At 33.8% G+C, this 14,487-nt stretch overlaps 1 protein-coding gene across 3 annotated transcripts in view; it reads left to right on the top strand.

Moving 5' to 3' along the window:
• LOC106129247 (fibronectin type III domain-containing protein 5) overlaps nt 1-14,487 on the top strand; it is a 102,020-nt gene that overhangs the window by 64,111 nt on the left and 23,422 nt on the right. The window contains exons 4-8 of one of the 3 annotated variants that reach the window (XM_060947579.1): nt 2,695-2,840; nt 9,556-9,639; nt 10,269-10,366; nt 11,802-11,939; nt 12,765-12,842. In XM_060947579.1, coding sequence (XP_060803562.1) covers nt 2,695-2,840; nt 9,556-9,639; nt 10,269-10,366; nt 11,802-11,939; nt 12,765-12,842 — 544 coding nt within the window. The remainder of the gene's footprint in view (nt 1-2,694; nt 2,841-9,555; nt 9,640-10,268; nt 10,367-11,801; nt 11,940-12,764; nt 12,843-14,487) is intronic. The other 2 variants (XM_060947580.1, XM_013327747.2) reach the window with 2 other exon arrangements.

A 14,487-nucleotide genomic window follows, 5' to 3' on the forward strand; every position in this document is an offset into this window, starting at 1 on the left:
AACTTTATACTAGTACTTTTAACTAGTGTTATTTACAGAATGTGCAATAGAGAATTTTACATTTTTAGAATGGAAATAGGTAGGTTCCATAACAAAGTATCCGGAACAATACGGCATGATTTAATGACTATAATGTAGTTGTAACTAATGAGGGAACCCTAAGAATAAAAGTCTTAAACACAATTTGTTGTCGGAACAGGCGGGGTGGCCGCCGGAAGACGTATTACCGATAAATTTCCTGGGGAAAAATGTTTTGTTGTGACTTTTTGTTATTGTATTGTTGTGGGTATAGAGCTTTCTATGGGTTACAATGATTCGCTTTATTTTAATGCCATTCTTAATAAACTTTTAGCGTATGATTGAGAAAAGTTACTTAAAAAATTACGTAAATTTCAGTTCTTTACATTAATTCATTTATATGTGTGGATTCCATAGGAGGATACCTATAAAGTGGATAATAATTAAAAGTGCACGTAAAATTCTAAAATATGCTTGAGTGGTAGATAATGATACATAAACTGCCAAATTCTATGTAAATTACTAACCGTAAACTTTGTAGATCTGTTGTCTCGCACAGTTAAAGACATCGCAATGATAAATGAAATTATCAGTGCGAAATCGATGCGAGTGATCATACTTCTATGGATTCTACTCCAGATGCTTTGCTCAGCGACTTGGAAATCGAATATATACGTATCCCTGTTCGACTACGATTGGAGATTCCGACTAACTAAACTGATTTCGTGTTGCATTTATTTTAGAATAGAATAGAATAGATTTATTTTCAAAATTGGATACAAGGTATCACTTATTGACGTCACATAACTTAAATCTAATTATAACTACTACCGCTTCCAAAGCGCATGTGTAGAAGAAGCGGCGGAACAAACTACACTGCAGCATTTTCATAGGACGTCAATTTACAAATATAGATCTCTTAAATCTAAATCGTGGACGAATGCACATTGTCTACATTAAAAAACATGTATGAATGTAGAACTGATTATGTCAATATGAATATTTCGTCAAATAAAATAAATATAAAATAAAATATGTACATACTGTACAAATTATGTCAAGATCATGTCAAAAATACACAAGCATTTAAGAGGCCATTATGTCCAGCTCGGGCCACACATGTTTATCATTAATATAATCATCCGTGCTGTAATAGGCTTTCCTACAAAGCTCAACTTTAATATACTGTTTGAATTTTCTATCATTCATTTCAAGAACACTTTTTGGTAATTTATTATAAAATCTTATACAATTAATCAGAAATGATTTCCCTACCTTAGCCAGCCGATGTGCTGGGATCGACAACTTGTAATTGTTCCGCAGTGATCTACTAGTACATGCACCTACTTTTTTGAAAGGGTCTAAGTTTTTCCTAACATGCATGATGTTATCGAATATGTATTGGGAGGGCAAAGTTAAAATATTTAGGTTTTTGAAAAAATCTCTAAGGGAATCTCTTTGTTTAAGACCGTAGATATATCGAATTGCCCTTTTTTGTAAAATGAAAATAGTTTGTATGTCTGCTGCTGATCCCCAAAGCAGTAGACCATATGACATTAAACTATGAAAATAACTAAAATATACTAGCTTAGCAGTTGCCACATCCGTCAAATGCCTAATACGACGAATAGCGTATGCTGCAGAACTAAGCCTTTTAGAAAGTTTTAAAATGTGAGCATGCCATTTCAAATTTGAATCTAATGTTATTCCTAAGAAAGTAGTACTATCAACAAAATCTAATCTTTTACTACTTATACTAATATCCACATTTGCCTGCCGCACATTGGGAAGTGTAAACTTAATGCATTGGGTCTTATTTGCATTTAACAGTAAGTTGTTGATTGTAAACCAGTTAGAGATGGCGGCTAAAGTGCTATTCACATCATCACAGATTTCGCTACGGCGGTTCATTTTAAAAATTAGTGACGTATCATCTGCAAACAACACGATGCCAGTCTGTTTCTCAATCATGCAAGGCAGGTCGTTGATATATATCAGAAAGAGAAAAGGTCCCAAAATGGAACCTTGCGGTACCCCAATTTTTACCGTCGCTCCTTTCGATTTTGTATTATTTAAATCTACCGTCTGTAATCTATCACTAAGATATGATTTAATTAGTTCAACGGCAGCAGTATCGAACCCGTAATGAGCGAGCTTGAGCAGAAGAGTTCTATGATCTACGCAGCGTAAGCGCGCACGTAACGTACCGTTATTTAATCTTGGACGTTTCGAATCATTTTAAAATGATCCGTGGTTCCAGAGCAACTCAATCGAGTGTACTTATGTATTATTTAAAAATAGAAGAATAAAATAAGCGACAAGATAAACGTGAACAATTTTACATATTGCACTTGGAAAAATAGAGATTTGAATTATAAAATTGCGTTCCACACACCTTTTAATATATGTACGTCAGCAGACATGCGCTTGGTTAATACAATATTTTTTGGACCAAAAAAAGTATCTCAGAGCAGCTGCTCTATGTAGCATCCCCAAATTATATAGCATTCTCCTGATCTAGATCAAGAAAACTGACACATGTAATATCTACTCAGCTGGAAAATTTCCACTATGTTTTATCTACTTCTTTCATCTATTAGACTAGCCTCTCTTCCTCTTCTTTATTTCTTCATCCTTGTCAATAGATCACCACGAAATTGACTGATTGATCGTTAGTTACAGAGTGGTATTGGAAGTCGCTGGTAACTCCGACGCGGTCATTTTGAGAGGTTTGGATCCAGACACCCAGTATCAAGTCACCGTCGCCGCTCTATCGGGCGGACATAAGTTTAGAAGCAGACCTATTGTCTTCCGCACGCTGGGTAAGTGGCCTAATAGTCTATTAACAAATACAAATGTTAACTTATAGTCCATTTGTGCCGTGTGGTTCATGGCACTTTACATTATGACCACTCCAATCTTACCCATAGATATAGTAAAAGGCGACTATTAATCTTGTGATTCTACTTGAAGGCGATGGTCCATCATTAAGTCATACAGCTGAACGCGACCTGTCAGTCTCTTCAAGACTGTTGGCTCTGTGTTTATGTATGTATGTTACGTTTTATTGTTAGACCAAAATTAAATGTCAATTCGATATAGGTTGGTAACTGTTGCTAATTTACGGTTGCCAACCAAGAATCATTAAAAATATGCTATTAGTTTCTTCTTTACGTCGACATGTCTCCATTGTGTAGTAACTACTCGTGTGAATGAACTTTGGCCATAGCCTGTTGCGTGCTCCCAGCAAATATGACGGACATGCAACCAACTCATTTCCATTAAAGAGATGTCTCCTTCAGGTTGTTAATGACGAAGTGAGATGAATAATCAGCGAAAAAATGAATAAACTGGAGAGATGGAAAGGGAATTAATTTATAACGAAGTATTGCACTTAATAATTCAAAAGATTATCTACACATAATTGACTTGAATTTGGCCAATTGAAAAAAAATGTTATTTGTTATTTTTTATTCTTATGTAGAAAAAAAAAGTTTACCAATAAATAATTCAGTTTGATGGTTTTGTGATAAGTTTAGGTTAAGTGTTATAAGTAACGTTAAGTTTGTTTTATTATTTGAATAGACAATCTTACAGCCACAGAATATTAGTATTGACATCACATCTGTACATGACATCTGTGGCACAACCGATACCGAAGGTCCCAGTTCGAATCCCGGTCAGGGCATGATGAGAAACGAACTTTCTCTGATTGGCCTGAGTCTTGGGTGTTTATCTATATAAGTATTTATTACAAAATATAGTATCGTTTCCTTTTCTTACTTACGGTTAAATTTGTTCTTTTATGTCAAGACTGTTTTATTGGGTACTAGCAAGCAACTAAGACTCGTAAATCTCTCAAAGTGGCTAAATGGATTGCGCTGCTTAAGTAAAATAGCGACTTGTATTGTGTTTTCATAATAAATAAGCAGAATTTAGTCTTAACGTTTTCTCGGTATACCTTTTTCTTTGTAGTTATTATAAGATGTTGCGAGGTTAGGTGTTTCTCTTTTATTAGCTATTCATGTTTAGTCTTTGAAAATCCTTTTGGAATCCCCTTTAAGATAAACGGTGTTTTAAAACTAAATAAAGACTAAGTAATGCGTTTTGATGAGATACCTATTGCGGTAAGTACTGCTTAGTACTTTAATGAATGTCTTAAACTTTTTATTATGTGAGCTTTTAGCGAAAATAAAAGCCGTAAAAATACTATATACTAGAACTCAATTTAGTTTATCACCGTCATAACATTCTCTGCGAAATAAAAAAATAAAAAATCTTTTTTCTAAGGGTTGATGCACATTAGAGCGAGCTCGTATATAGCTCGTCCTTGCTGCAAGATATATTTCAAAGAGTGGTTAGAGGGACGTGCAATAACCGAAATGTCGACGGATTTATAAGCCCAAAGACACGGATCAGGCACTGCGTGATATAAATTGCGTCATATAAACAGCATAATGTTTCAAATTCGTACTCCGCCTGTGCCGCTTAAAAAATCCGTCCTCGTGAGAATCATCCCTTAAACATTTTTTCACGAGACCGCACCAAATGCGAAGTAAATCCTATCCCACATTATACCTCACCTTAACAATAGTGTGTCGTCGGCTTTATCACATAATGGACGAACCTGTTGCGTGTTCAAGCATGTACTTAGTCCCTATTTCAACGCACTTAGTACACAAAACAAAATTTAATGGTTTCTGACCTTGTCCTTTGTCCTGCATGACCCCATTTGTTAGTTTTCGCTACATTTTTTTTGTGTTATTATGTTAAAGATGTTTTTTTTATAAATATTTACATACGTTCGCAGCTCAATTTTGTTAACGTGTATCTATCAAATATTATAAGAGCTTTTTAGCCAAATTATGTAAAATTTGTTACTTGCCAAGTCAACAAAAAGTTGTAAACGAATTAATTGGTTTCAATTTTTTAAATGTTAATGTTCCGTTTTATCTTCAAGTTTTCGTTTGATTCGTAGAAATATGCAAATCTATAGTCCGAAATATTTGGTGCTTAACCCTATTATAGCGGGTCATCATAACAAGCAGGCTCTACTAACCTGTAGGACGGTTTTAATTATAATATGGGAATATAGAGAGTGCATTGAATATGTAAATTTATTTCTTATAGACCCAATGATAGACATAAATTAGTTAACAAAATACACATAAGACTTAATTTAGGCAACTAAATATTAAGTAGAGAAATTCATTATTTTTTCAAAAATCAAAGTAAGTTTCTTATAGTTAAAGCTTAGATACAATAATACATGACACGGCTGAAGATAGAAAAGTGAGAGTAGTAACTCTTATTTCGAAATTTCTTTTTACAATACAACGGCCAGGGTATTCGTAATTGAAATCAAAACCATTAAGATTTAAAACTTTTAATTAACACAACACAATCAACACCTATTGATACGTGATACCGTACTCTAAATTGTTATGTCTTAGATACTAAGAGTATGTTTGATAATATTTTAAGTACAAACTGGATCATTTCCCAGAATTATTAATATTCATTATGTTAATAATTAATGTATTCAGAATATTCAATTTGTTTATTCAGTAACAGGGTGCTCACGAACCTTATTTACAATTTGTAACTAATACTTATTGAAAACGATGAGGCCACAAAAAATGAACATAAATTTGGACTTTTTGTACACAAACACACACATAATTTTTGTTGCTTTTCTAAATGTCCTGATAATTTCCTTTTTGATTCTCAAGTCTCAAGAATGGGTAAAATATAATTATAAATATTCTCGTCTTGAGCATCTAAGACTACTACTACCTTCCTTCCTACACTGTTTTTTTTTAATAACGTAAATCTGATGGAAATCTAGCTCAACTAGGAACATCAAAGAGAGGAACACATTACAATGGGAATAAACTTACCTTTTCAAGGTTTGTGTAAAAAACAAGTTATTTTCATACTAAATTGAAATAATATTTTGATAGAAAATCATAATGTTATGATTCCACGGCGCTTTGACCTCAGAAGTAATTAGACTTGAACCCAAGATTTGTATTATTAATTTAAACACAATAGTTAGTTAATGAAATGAAAACTGTACGCTTCAATAGTTATAAACATAATGTTTACCAGTGAACATTATTTTCTTAACCGAATGGAGAAACACTTGAGTATTCTTTATATTTTAAATGTATTCAGCTGTTTAGTTTCATGATGTAATTGAGATTCAAATTTGGTTGCTAGCACATCTCCCTTAAGAGGAAATCCAAGACTATAATCCCATCCCTAAGTCGCCTTTTACGATATTCATTTTCTCTTATTCTCCACCTGGGAGACCATTATTTTTATATGAATTCCTTCCTTAATGACTGACTGATAGACAACACACAACCCAAACTGCTGTCTAGGGATTTGAAATTTGGCATAAAGATTCACTAATGGGGGTTGCCCGAAATTCCCGCGAGAACGAAAGTTAACGAGGTTTTTTCATCACGAGCGCTCATTAGTTTTATCACAAAAAAGATGTCGTATAAGATCGATCAGTCTATTTAATTCACATTTCATTTACTAATGCAGTTTGAAACGAAATAATGTTCGGCTCCGAATCACGAACCGATATATACCTACAATGATTTTGGCTCCAGTCCAACAAGTTCATTTCCTTGCATTTGATGTTTCATCTTGTCAGTCACCTGTTTTAAGGTTCCTTAATGAATCGAAAACCCCTCAAGTTTTGACTTGTCCATCCTCACTCCACTTTAATTCATACATTATTCCTACTAGCTTTGACTTATCTGAATAAATTTCATCGGAAGAAATATATAAAAAAAGTAATTTTTATTCTTTAGTCGAGAGTCGAGGCTAATTTATTACAGCTTTTTAGACTTAGCTAACCCTTTAAACTCTTTGATTATGCTTTCCAGCCCAGGATTCACTTTATGATATATTACTTTCCACTTTGTCTAGTCTGCGTTGTTTTTAAATTCTAATAGTTTTTTTTTTCACTAATTGTATAGAAATGTATAATCACGTCTTTCTCCCGTACGGGAAAGACAGAACCTATAGTCTCGCAATGGCTGAAAGACCGCGTTCAACTTTATGGCTTAGAGATGGCATTGAGATTCAAATAGTGACAGGTTGCTAGCCTAAAGCTTATAAGAAAAATGCCAAGTTTATTTGCCTTTGTCAAAGTCGCCTTTTACGACATCCATGGGAAAGTAATGGACTGGTACTATTATATTGTGCCGGGAACCACACGGCACTGTTGACTTACTGACTACGGAACCAAAGTTTTGTATGTACGGGATCAATCTTCAAGAAAAGCATTATGCGCCTGGCAGAAAGCCAGTGAGTTCATTTGCTTGCATTTGATCTCCCTGTGGTTAGAATATAAAACAAAATATACAAAGTACATAAAATATAGGTAAATTTCACTTTGAATTGAGTCCGATGGGAACTATCTACTGACATAATCAAAATGAAAGAAATTGGTTACTATTTATAAAATAATAATAATAATTCTTTCGTCATGTCCGTATTTACAAAAGCATCTAAAATTTAAAAAAATACACACGGTTCGTCCGTGTGTCGTTAACGCCAAAAGAAACGAAATGTTTTTTTGTTTAAAAATAATTTAGAAAGAAACTTGAACCTAACGAACTATGCAAATGTTTTTTTCTATATCGTATTTAATGTGTGCAAGAATCTTGACGTAACGCGGTGTTATTCTGATTTTACGAGACGTTTAAGACGAGTTCATTTATTTATCTAAGCATTTAGTACAGTCAGGTAAAAAATGCTTAAATAAATAAATGAATTCGTCATACGCCTTTTTCTCGGAGGGTTAGGTAGAGGCTACATCTTTCCACTTGTCACGATCTCTGCATACTTCTTTCGCTTCACCCACATTCATAACTTTTCATGCAAGCTTGGCAGTTTCGGGTACAGGTTGCTAGCCCATCGCCTAAAAAAGAATCCCAAGTTTGTAAGCCTATCCCTTAGTCGCCTTTTACGACATCCATGGGAAAGAGATGGAGTAGTCCCATTCTTTTTTGTATTGGTGCCGGGAACCACACGGCAGTATATATATTTATAGTAGGTATATATATATATATTTATTTATTTATTATTAAACAAATATACATAATTTAATATATAAATTATTAAATAAATATAAATAAATGGGATACGTTATTTGTCATTATTCATTAATAAACCAGGTAGTTGCTAATACATATTGCTACTAACAATTCTTGCAATTACCATATTGTTTATTGGAGTAAAAACAAAACGAGTATTTCTTTTGACTAAAACTTTATTCCATGTTACAGATTAAACATGGAATAAAATTTAAGTCAACATACATACATATAGTAACTTTTATATCCCTTGCCGGGTAGACAGTTGCTCGAAAAGATTGAAAGGCCACGATCAGCTTTATGGCGTCATAATGGAATCGAGATTCAAATAGTGACAGGTTGCTAGCCCATCGCCTACAAGAGGAATCCCAAGTTTATAAACCTATCACTTACGACTCGCTTTTTACGACATCCATGGGAAAGAGATGGAATGGTCGTATTCAAAAGTGCCAAGAACCACACGACACTAATATAATGATCAGATTCATGTTATCACGTAAAGTAAATCAAACATTCACTACATTAAATTCCAACTTATTTCGAATTTTCTCACTGCATGAGTGTACAAGAGGTCTTTGACCGACGTCTAAAATTGTACTCGACATTTAAACTGTCTTGTTGTAATGTTATAGGTCATAATTACATACATTTAATTACGTCTTTGTTTCTTGCGGGGTAGACAGAATCGTTCAGCTGTTTGGCAATGACAGAATTGTGATTCATAGAGTAACAGGTTGCTAGCCCGTTGCTTTAAAGAATAATGCCAAGTTTATAAGCCTATACCTTATATAAATACCTTAGTCGCCTTTTACGACAGCCATGTGAAAGAGATGGAGTGGTCCTCTTCTTTTTTCTATTGGTGCCAGAAGCCACACGGCATAATAACATACCATTGTTTATTTATTTACGTATACATTATATGTTTAGAAAATAGTAATTATTCTTATATAGATCCTTATGTGATAATAAATGCGAAAGTTTGTATGGAAGAGTATATATTTTGTTATCTTATTTTTTTCAACGCAAAATCTACTGAACAGATTTGATGAAATTTTGTACAGGGATAAAGTAACACAGTGCAGTTTATCCCAAAATTCTCACGGAAGCAAAACCCCGAGGGTAGCTAGTACTTAATATTTTAACTACAGAAGGATTAAGCAAATCGAATCGGTAAGGTGCTCGGATGAAATGCGTATGCGCATAAAGCCACAGTTTCAAATCTTTTCTACCAATGACTATTTTCGAAGTTCTGTACACTAGTTTGAATACTAACCGATGGTCTAACGGTTAGGGAAAACATCATGAGGGAACCTGCACATTCAGACAACTGGACGTGTAATTTTGATCGATCCAATATGTATAAGGTTTACCTGCAAAGGTCAGATGGCATCTTTTCATGTAAAAAACTCACCCAATCTAGGATCTACCCGGGCTCCTCTCCAGAGCGGTGAGGATATAACTGAAGAAGATGGATTAAGCGGCCCTGATAGAACCAGAATTGTCGGTAAAAGTGTTTTATTCTTTCATCACAATATCAATGTCAAATAAGAAATAATAGCATTCGCCTATTATTGTAATGTCCTTGTCTTAATTTCACGTTATATGTATGCAAAATTTCAGGAAGATTGGTAAAGTGATTTAACTGTTAAGAGAAAACAAATTAACTTACTTTACTTTGATAGAATTAAGTGGAAATATGTAGTCTCTGCCTTCCTCTCTGTGAGAGGAGCTTGATTCTATGTATGTACGACTCCCTCAATGATCCCATTATTCACAGTTCCGATTCAAAATAAAACACTCTTACAGACCTTATTTACATTTTAACATTTCGAATTAAAACTAAAACTGAAACACTCTGCACTGACGGCAAAACATATATACATATATAAGATCACGTATATTCCCTTACAGGATATACAGAGCCAACAGTGTTGAAAAGGCTAGAAGGTCACGTTCATTGAGATTCAAATACTGATAGGTTGCTAACCTTAAGGAATAATCCTAAGTTTATTAGCCTATACCTTAGTCGCGATCGCGACATCAATAGGAAAATATGAAGTGGATCTATTCTAAAATGCAGGGAACGGCTGTTAGGAAGGAAGTATAAATACTAATAGTCCTTTCTACTTTCAGAGCCCCCACGGACGTCACCGCAGCAGGACGGAGGGCTGGTCGGGGCCACACCCCTTACCTCTGTCGCACCACCCGACCCTTCGCCTACTTTTCCAACGGTAAAAATCATATTCGAAAGAATACATGAGGCAATATAAATATTATATTGGCCTACCCATGCGCATACGGTGAGGGAAGACATCGTTGAGAACCCTGCGCGTTCTGGCAACTGAATGCCACCCGTGATCCAATACGGGTTTAGGTTCCTGTGAAAAAGTAGCGGAGGTCAGATCGTGTAAATCACTGACTCAAACAATCGAGGATCCATGTTCAAGGGCTTGCTCTCTAGAGTGGTGAGGATGCAACCGAGACTATAGCCAAGGGGAAATTAGAAAAGGCGAACTCTATGAATCTCTTCTCCAGAAAGCTGAGGACGCAATGAGGATTAAATCCAGAAGGAACCAAAATAGAAATGCGAAATTATTCTTGAATCTGTAGAAACTATTTCTTATTACGAGTATCTTGCATCACACACAGTTATAAGCTTCCAGATAAATCGCAGAATTGAAATGCAATATTAAAGCGTTGAACCATCAGTTGTGACGTCATATTCGCCAGTTTACTACTTCTGTTAGTTTTATACTTTTGCTTTTGATACCTTGGAAATGTTTAAAAGACAATTGAAGAGTCGGGATGGGATCGGGATTCTTTAAAAGGGATTTGACATTTTCCAATGCTATCTACTCCGATTGCTGTTTAATTTTTCAATCTTGCTCCATTTATAAGTGGTTAGTTTATGCGAGAGGAGTTAAAGTTTTATTTACAAAAGCTAGCCTGCTATTTTGTAAAAGAAAACTGCATGAATTTGCAACGTGTCTAAATAGTGTCTAATAACAAAGTTATGAGCTCTTTTTTTGTATTAATTATGTTTGACTTGAACTTGAACAACACTACTTTATTCTTACTCAGGAACTAAAAAAAATACAAATCTATTTGAGGAAATAATATTACCGGTAAAAAATGATGTAATCGTATCGTGGATTAGGTAACTGAATTACAGATTTATACAATGGTTCGCGTGATTCATGTTATGCATAACACGAAAACTGTTATAGGTTCAGCACAGTTTAGCGGTCCAAAGTTAAATAATCACTCTATTGAATAAATTATATCGTTGAGTGGACGTTTTCAAGGTCTGCTAATTTAACGAAGTTGCTAAGCTGAGTTATGGTCAACAAATTGTTATAATAACCAATTTCTGAATATCGAATGCAAAATCTGGATGTTGATTTTGATAGGTATGAAAATGTCCATTTGTATTTTGATATACAACATATTTATAACCCTGGAAAAAGCAATACCTTAATTACATAAAAATCCTCCGTTTTTGAAGTCGGAATCAGAATTAAATAAGGTTAAGCGCACAAATAAAATTGAAAGTCACATCCGTCAGTGATTAAAATATATAAGTAATGGCTCGAAAGAAAGAAATGTAACATATCCTATGAACTCTCTTTATTTTTCAGAAGCTCTTAATTTATATTCCTTCTTTAGATACGAGGGGTGGAGATTGGTATCGTAGTATTGGTGCTGATAGTCTGGATTGGAGCAATAGCACTTTTCTTCAACCGATGGGGCAAGATCCGAATGCTATTGCCCTATCAGCCAGATTACAAACAAGAACAGTTAAAGGTAAGAAGCCATATACTCAAAATTGGATTATTAATATCGTATTTTCACATTGATCTTATAACAGGTTTATGACAAAATAGTTATTTGACTAGATCGAACAATTTTGATTATGTAGAAACTGTTCCGTTTAAAATTTTGTTCATAAGTTTTGTTATATTTAAATAGTTTATTACAAAAGAGTGAATTCAATGAGGACATTTTAATGTGACTGTCACATTGTTACTTTGAATAGATATGCTTGCATTCTGCAAGGTCGGGATTGAGAACTGGTGCAACTCAACAAAATACATTTAAAGAGAATCAAATGATGTTTTAATTAATTGGCTTAATTCATATTATCTATTGAAATTCTACATTCCAAAGCAGAAATATTTTGGCAGGTGGATCAGTGCCACCCACGCATTCCAACGCCGTTATAGGATTCAAACATGGTGTGTTTATATTTATGGCCGAAACTGTTATAGTATCTACTTTGCAAAGAAACTTTCAAATCTCCTCCTATTTGGATTGCGCTACTGTACTCCTTGCTCTATTCCCCTTTTTCTTATAGTAATAAAAACAATATTATCATTATACCTATTTAGCTAAAGCATCAGCATTAAAACTACCTATTAGTTCCCAGTATATAGTTTCAAATATATAATGAAACGTAGATTTAGATTATATATTTTGCATAGGCAATATGTTTTTAGTATCTGCCAATACTCCATATTCTTTAATAAGCGTAGTATTAACTTCATTTCTAAAATGATAGTTATCATTATCGAGTCTTTTAGAGTAAGATAAATTATTTTTATTTATTATTTCATTGTTTTTATTTGAAAGGTGCCTGGAAGCAGCGCATTAGCTGCGGCTACAGCTGGAGGGACCTGCGGTGCACATTCGGCGCCATCTGCGTGTTCGGTAAATATATTTATGTAGGATTATTCAGTTTTTGAGTAATCACTCTAAAAAGATTAACTTACAGTCGAAAATCTGGTTCATGGACATCGAAGTTTTGATGTATGCAGGATGAACGATATACGCAATGACGAATGATGAGTATATTAATTGCTAACAAACAATATATTTATTGCTGTAAATGGTAACTGAGTCCGGTCCGCGAAGAACAATTTCAAAGTCTTTAACCAACAGTGGGACATAGTTACAGCCTACAACATTGGTAATATAGTAATTTTAGACATATAATACTGAAGGGAAAGTTATTACAAGATCTCAGTATTATCAAAGCATAATTTTTCCAATGTTATACTTTCTTGCTACTGGCATTGGAAATGAAAGGAATAAGATTCGTTATCAAAAAACGAGTTTGATGCCCAAAAAATAAAGTTATAAGAATATTTCAGATATATTTTGATATTATTGATTAAGCTGAGATTACTTAGTTAGTTTTACTGTTAAAAACTTATTTTAAGTTTTCATCAATGATTCAAAATTTGTTTTGTCAAATGGAAACTCAATTCGCTAACAATTACAAAGTTTTAAACGTTATAAAAGCTTTTTCGTGTTAAATAGGATTTATAGGACTTTTGTTCACTTTTCTTCATTAAGAGAAGAGAGTAATTATTGGTTTGTTAACCTAAATCTCTAAGAATAAAATCTTTCGTTTTTAAATAAGAAGAAAACGATGTTGACAGAATAGTCGGATATGATAGTTACAAACTTTGAATCTCCACGAGTTTAATCTTAATTACTTCCGTTTAGATTTTTCATATTCCTCTTAATTTCCTCTCTAATTATTTACAGTAATTTGCTAGTAATGGATTTTCTTGGAGTCTTAACAAAGATACCACAATGGGTTGTAGATCCCTAAAACAATATTTTTTCTTCAATAAAACGTTTAAATAAGATCTGTAAAAACACAAAAAAATTGAATTAACATCTAGGTGCAAGTATACTAAGATATACCCGTTTCGTTTTAGAAAATTGCTATTTAAATGTTGTTGTCAAAAGCTTAGTGTTAAGATAATTTTGCAAAACATTATTTCAATAGACCTTTATGCTCTAACTATTACTAAAACTAATAAGACCGTTTGAAAATCAAACTTAAACTTGTCGAGGGAGGTAACTATGATTTGAAATGAGATCTAATCAGTTCAAGGTCAAGACGGGAATTTATTTGCAACAGTGACTATAGCGTGATCCAGCTAAACCGCATTGCAGCATGCTACGGCAAGGTCGTGGCAAATCCTGCAGTAGCTATGTTTAGAAACTACCTTTTAATGACAATTTTTAATCAATTCTTGATCTCTCCATTTTTAAGCTATAAAGCTGAATTTGGCGTTTCAGACTTTTCAAATATGTTGTCTACCTCGCGGGAGATAAACATACATATAATCACGTCTATATAACTAGTGGGGTAGAGGTTCTTAGCCGATGGGTTACCAACCTATGATTGTCTCTAAATCTGAATTACTATATTAAACCATTGAGCCAAAAATTATTTTCGAGTACCTATTGTGATCGTTAGCTCTGTTTACCCCGAAAAGGATACAGACGTGATGTGTGTGTATTAAATTTATTACACACATGATGTCTAACTAATACA

This window comes from Amyelois transitella, chromosome 13, assembly GCF_032362555.1.
Source record: "Amyelois transitella isolate CPQ chromosome 13, ilAmyTran1.1, whole genome shotgun sequence".
Classification (NCBI taxonomy): Eukaryota; Metazoa; Arthropoda; class Insecta; order Lepidoptera; family Pyralidae; genus Amyelois; species Amyelois transitella.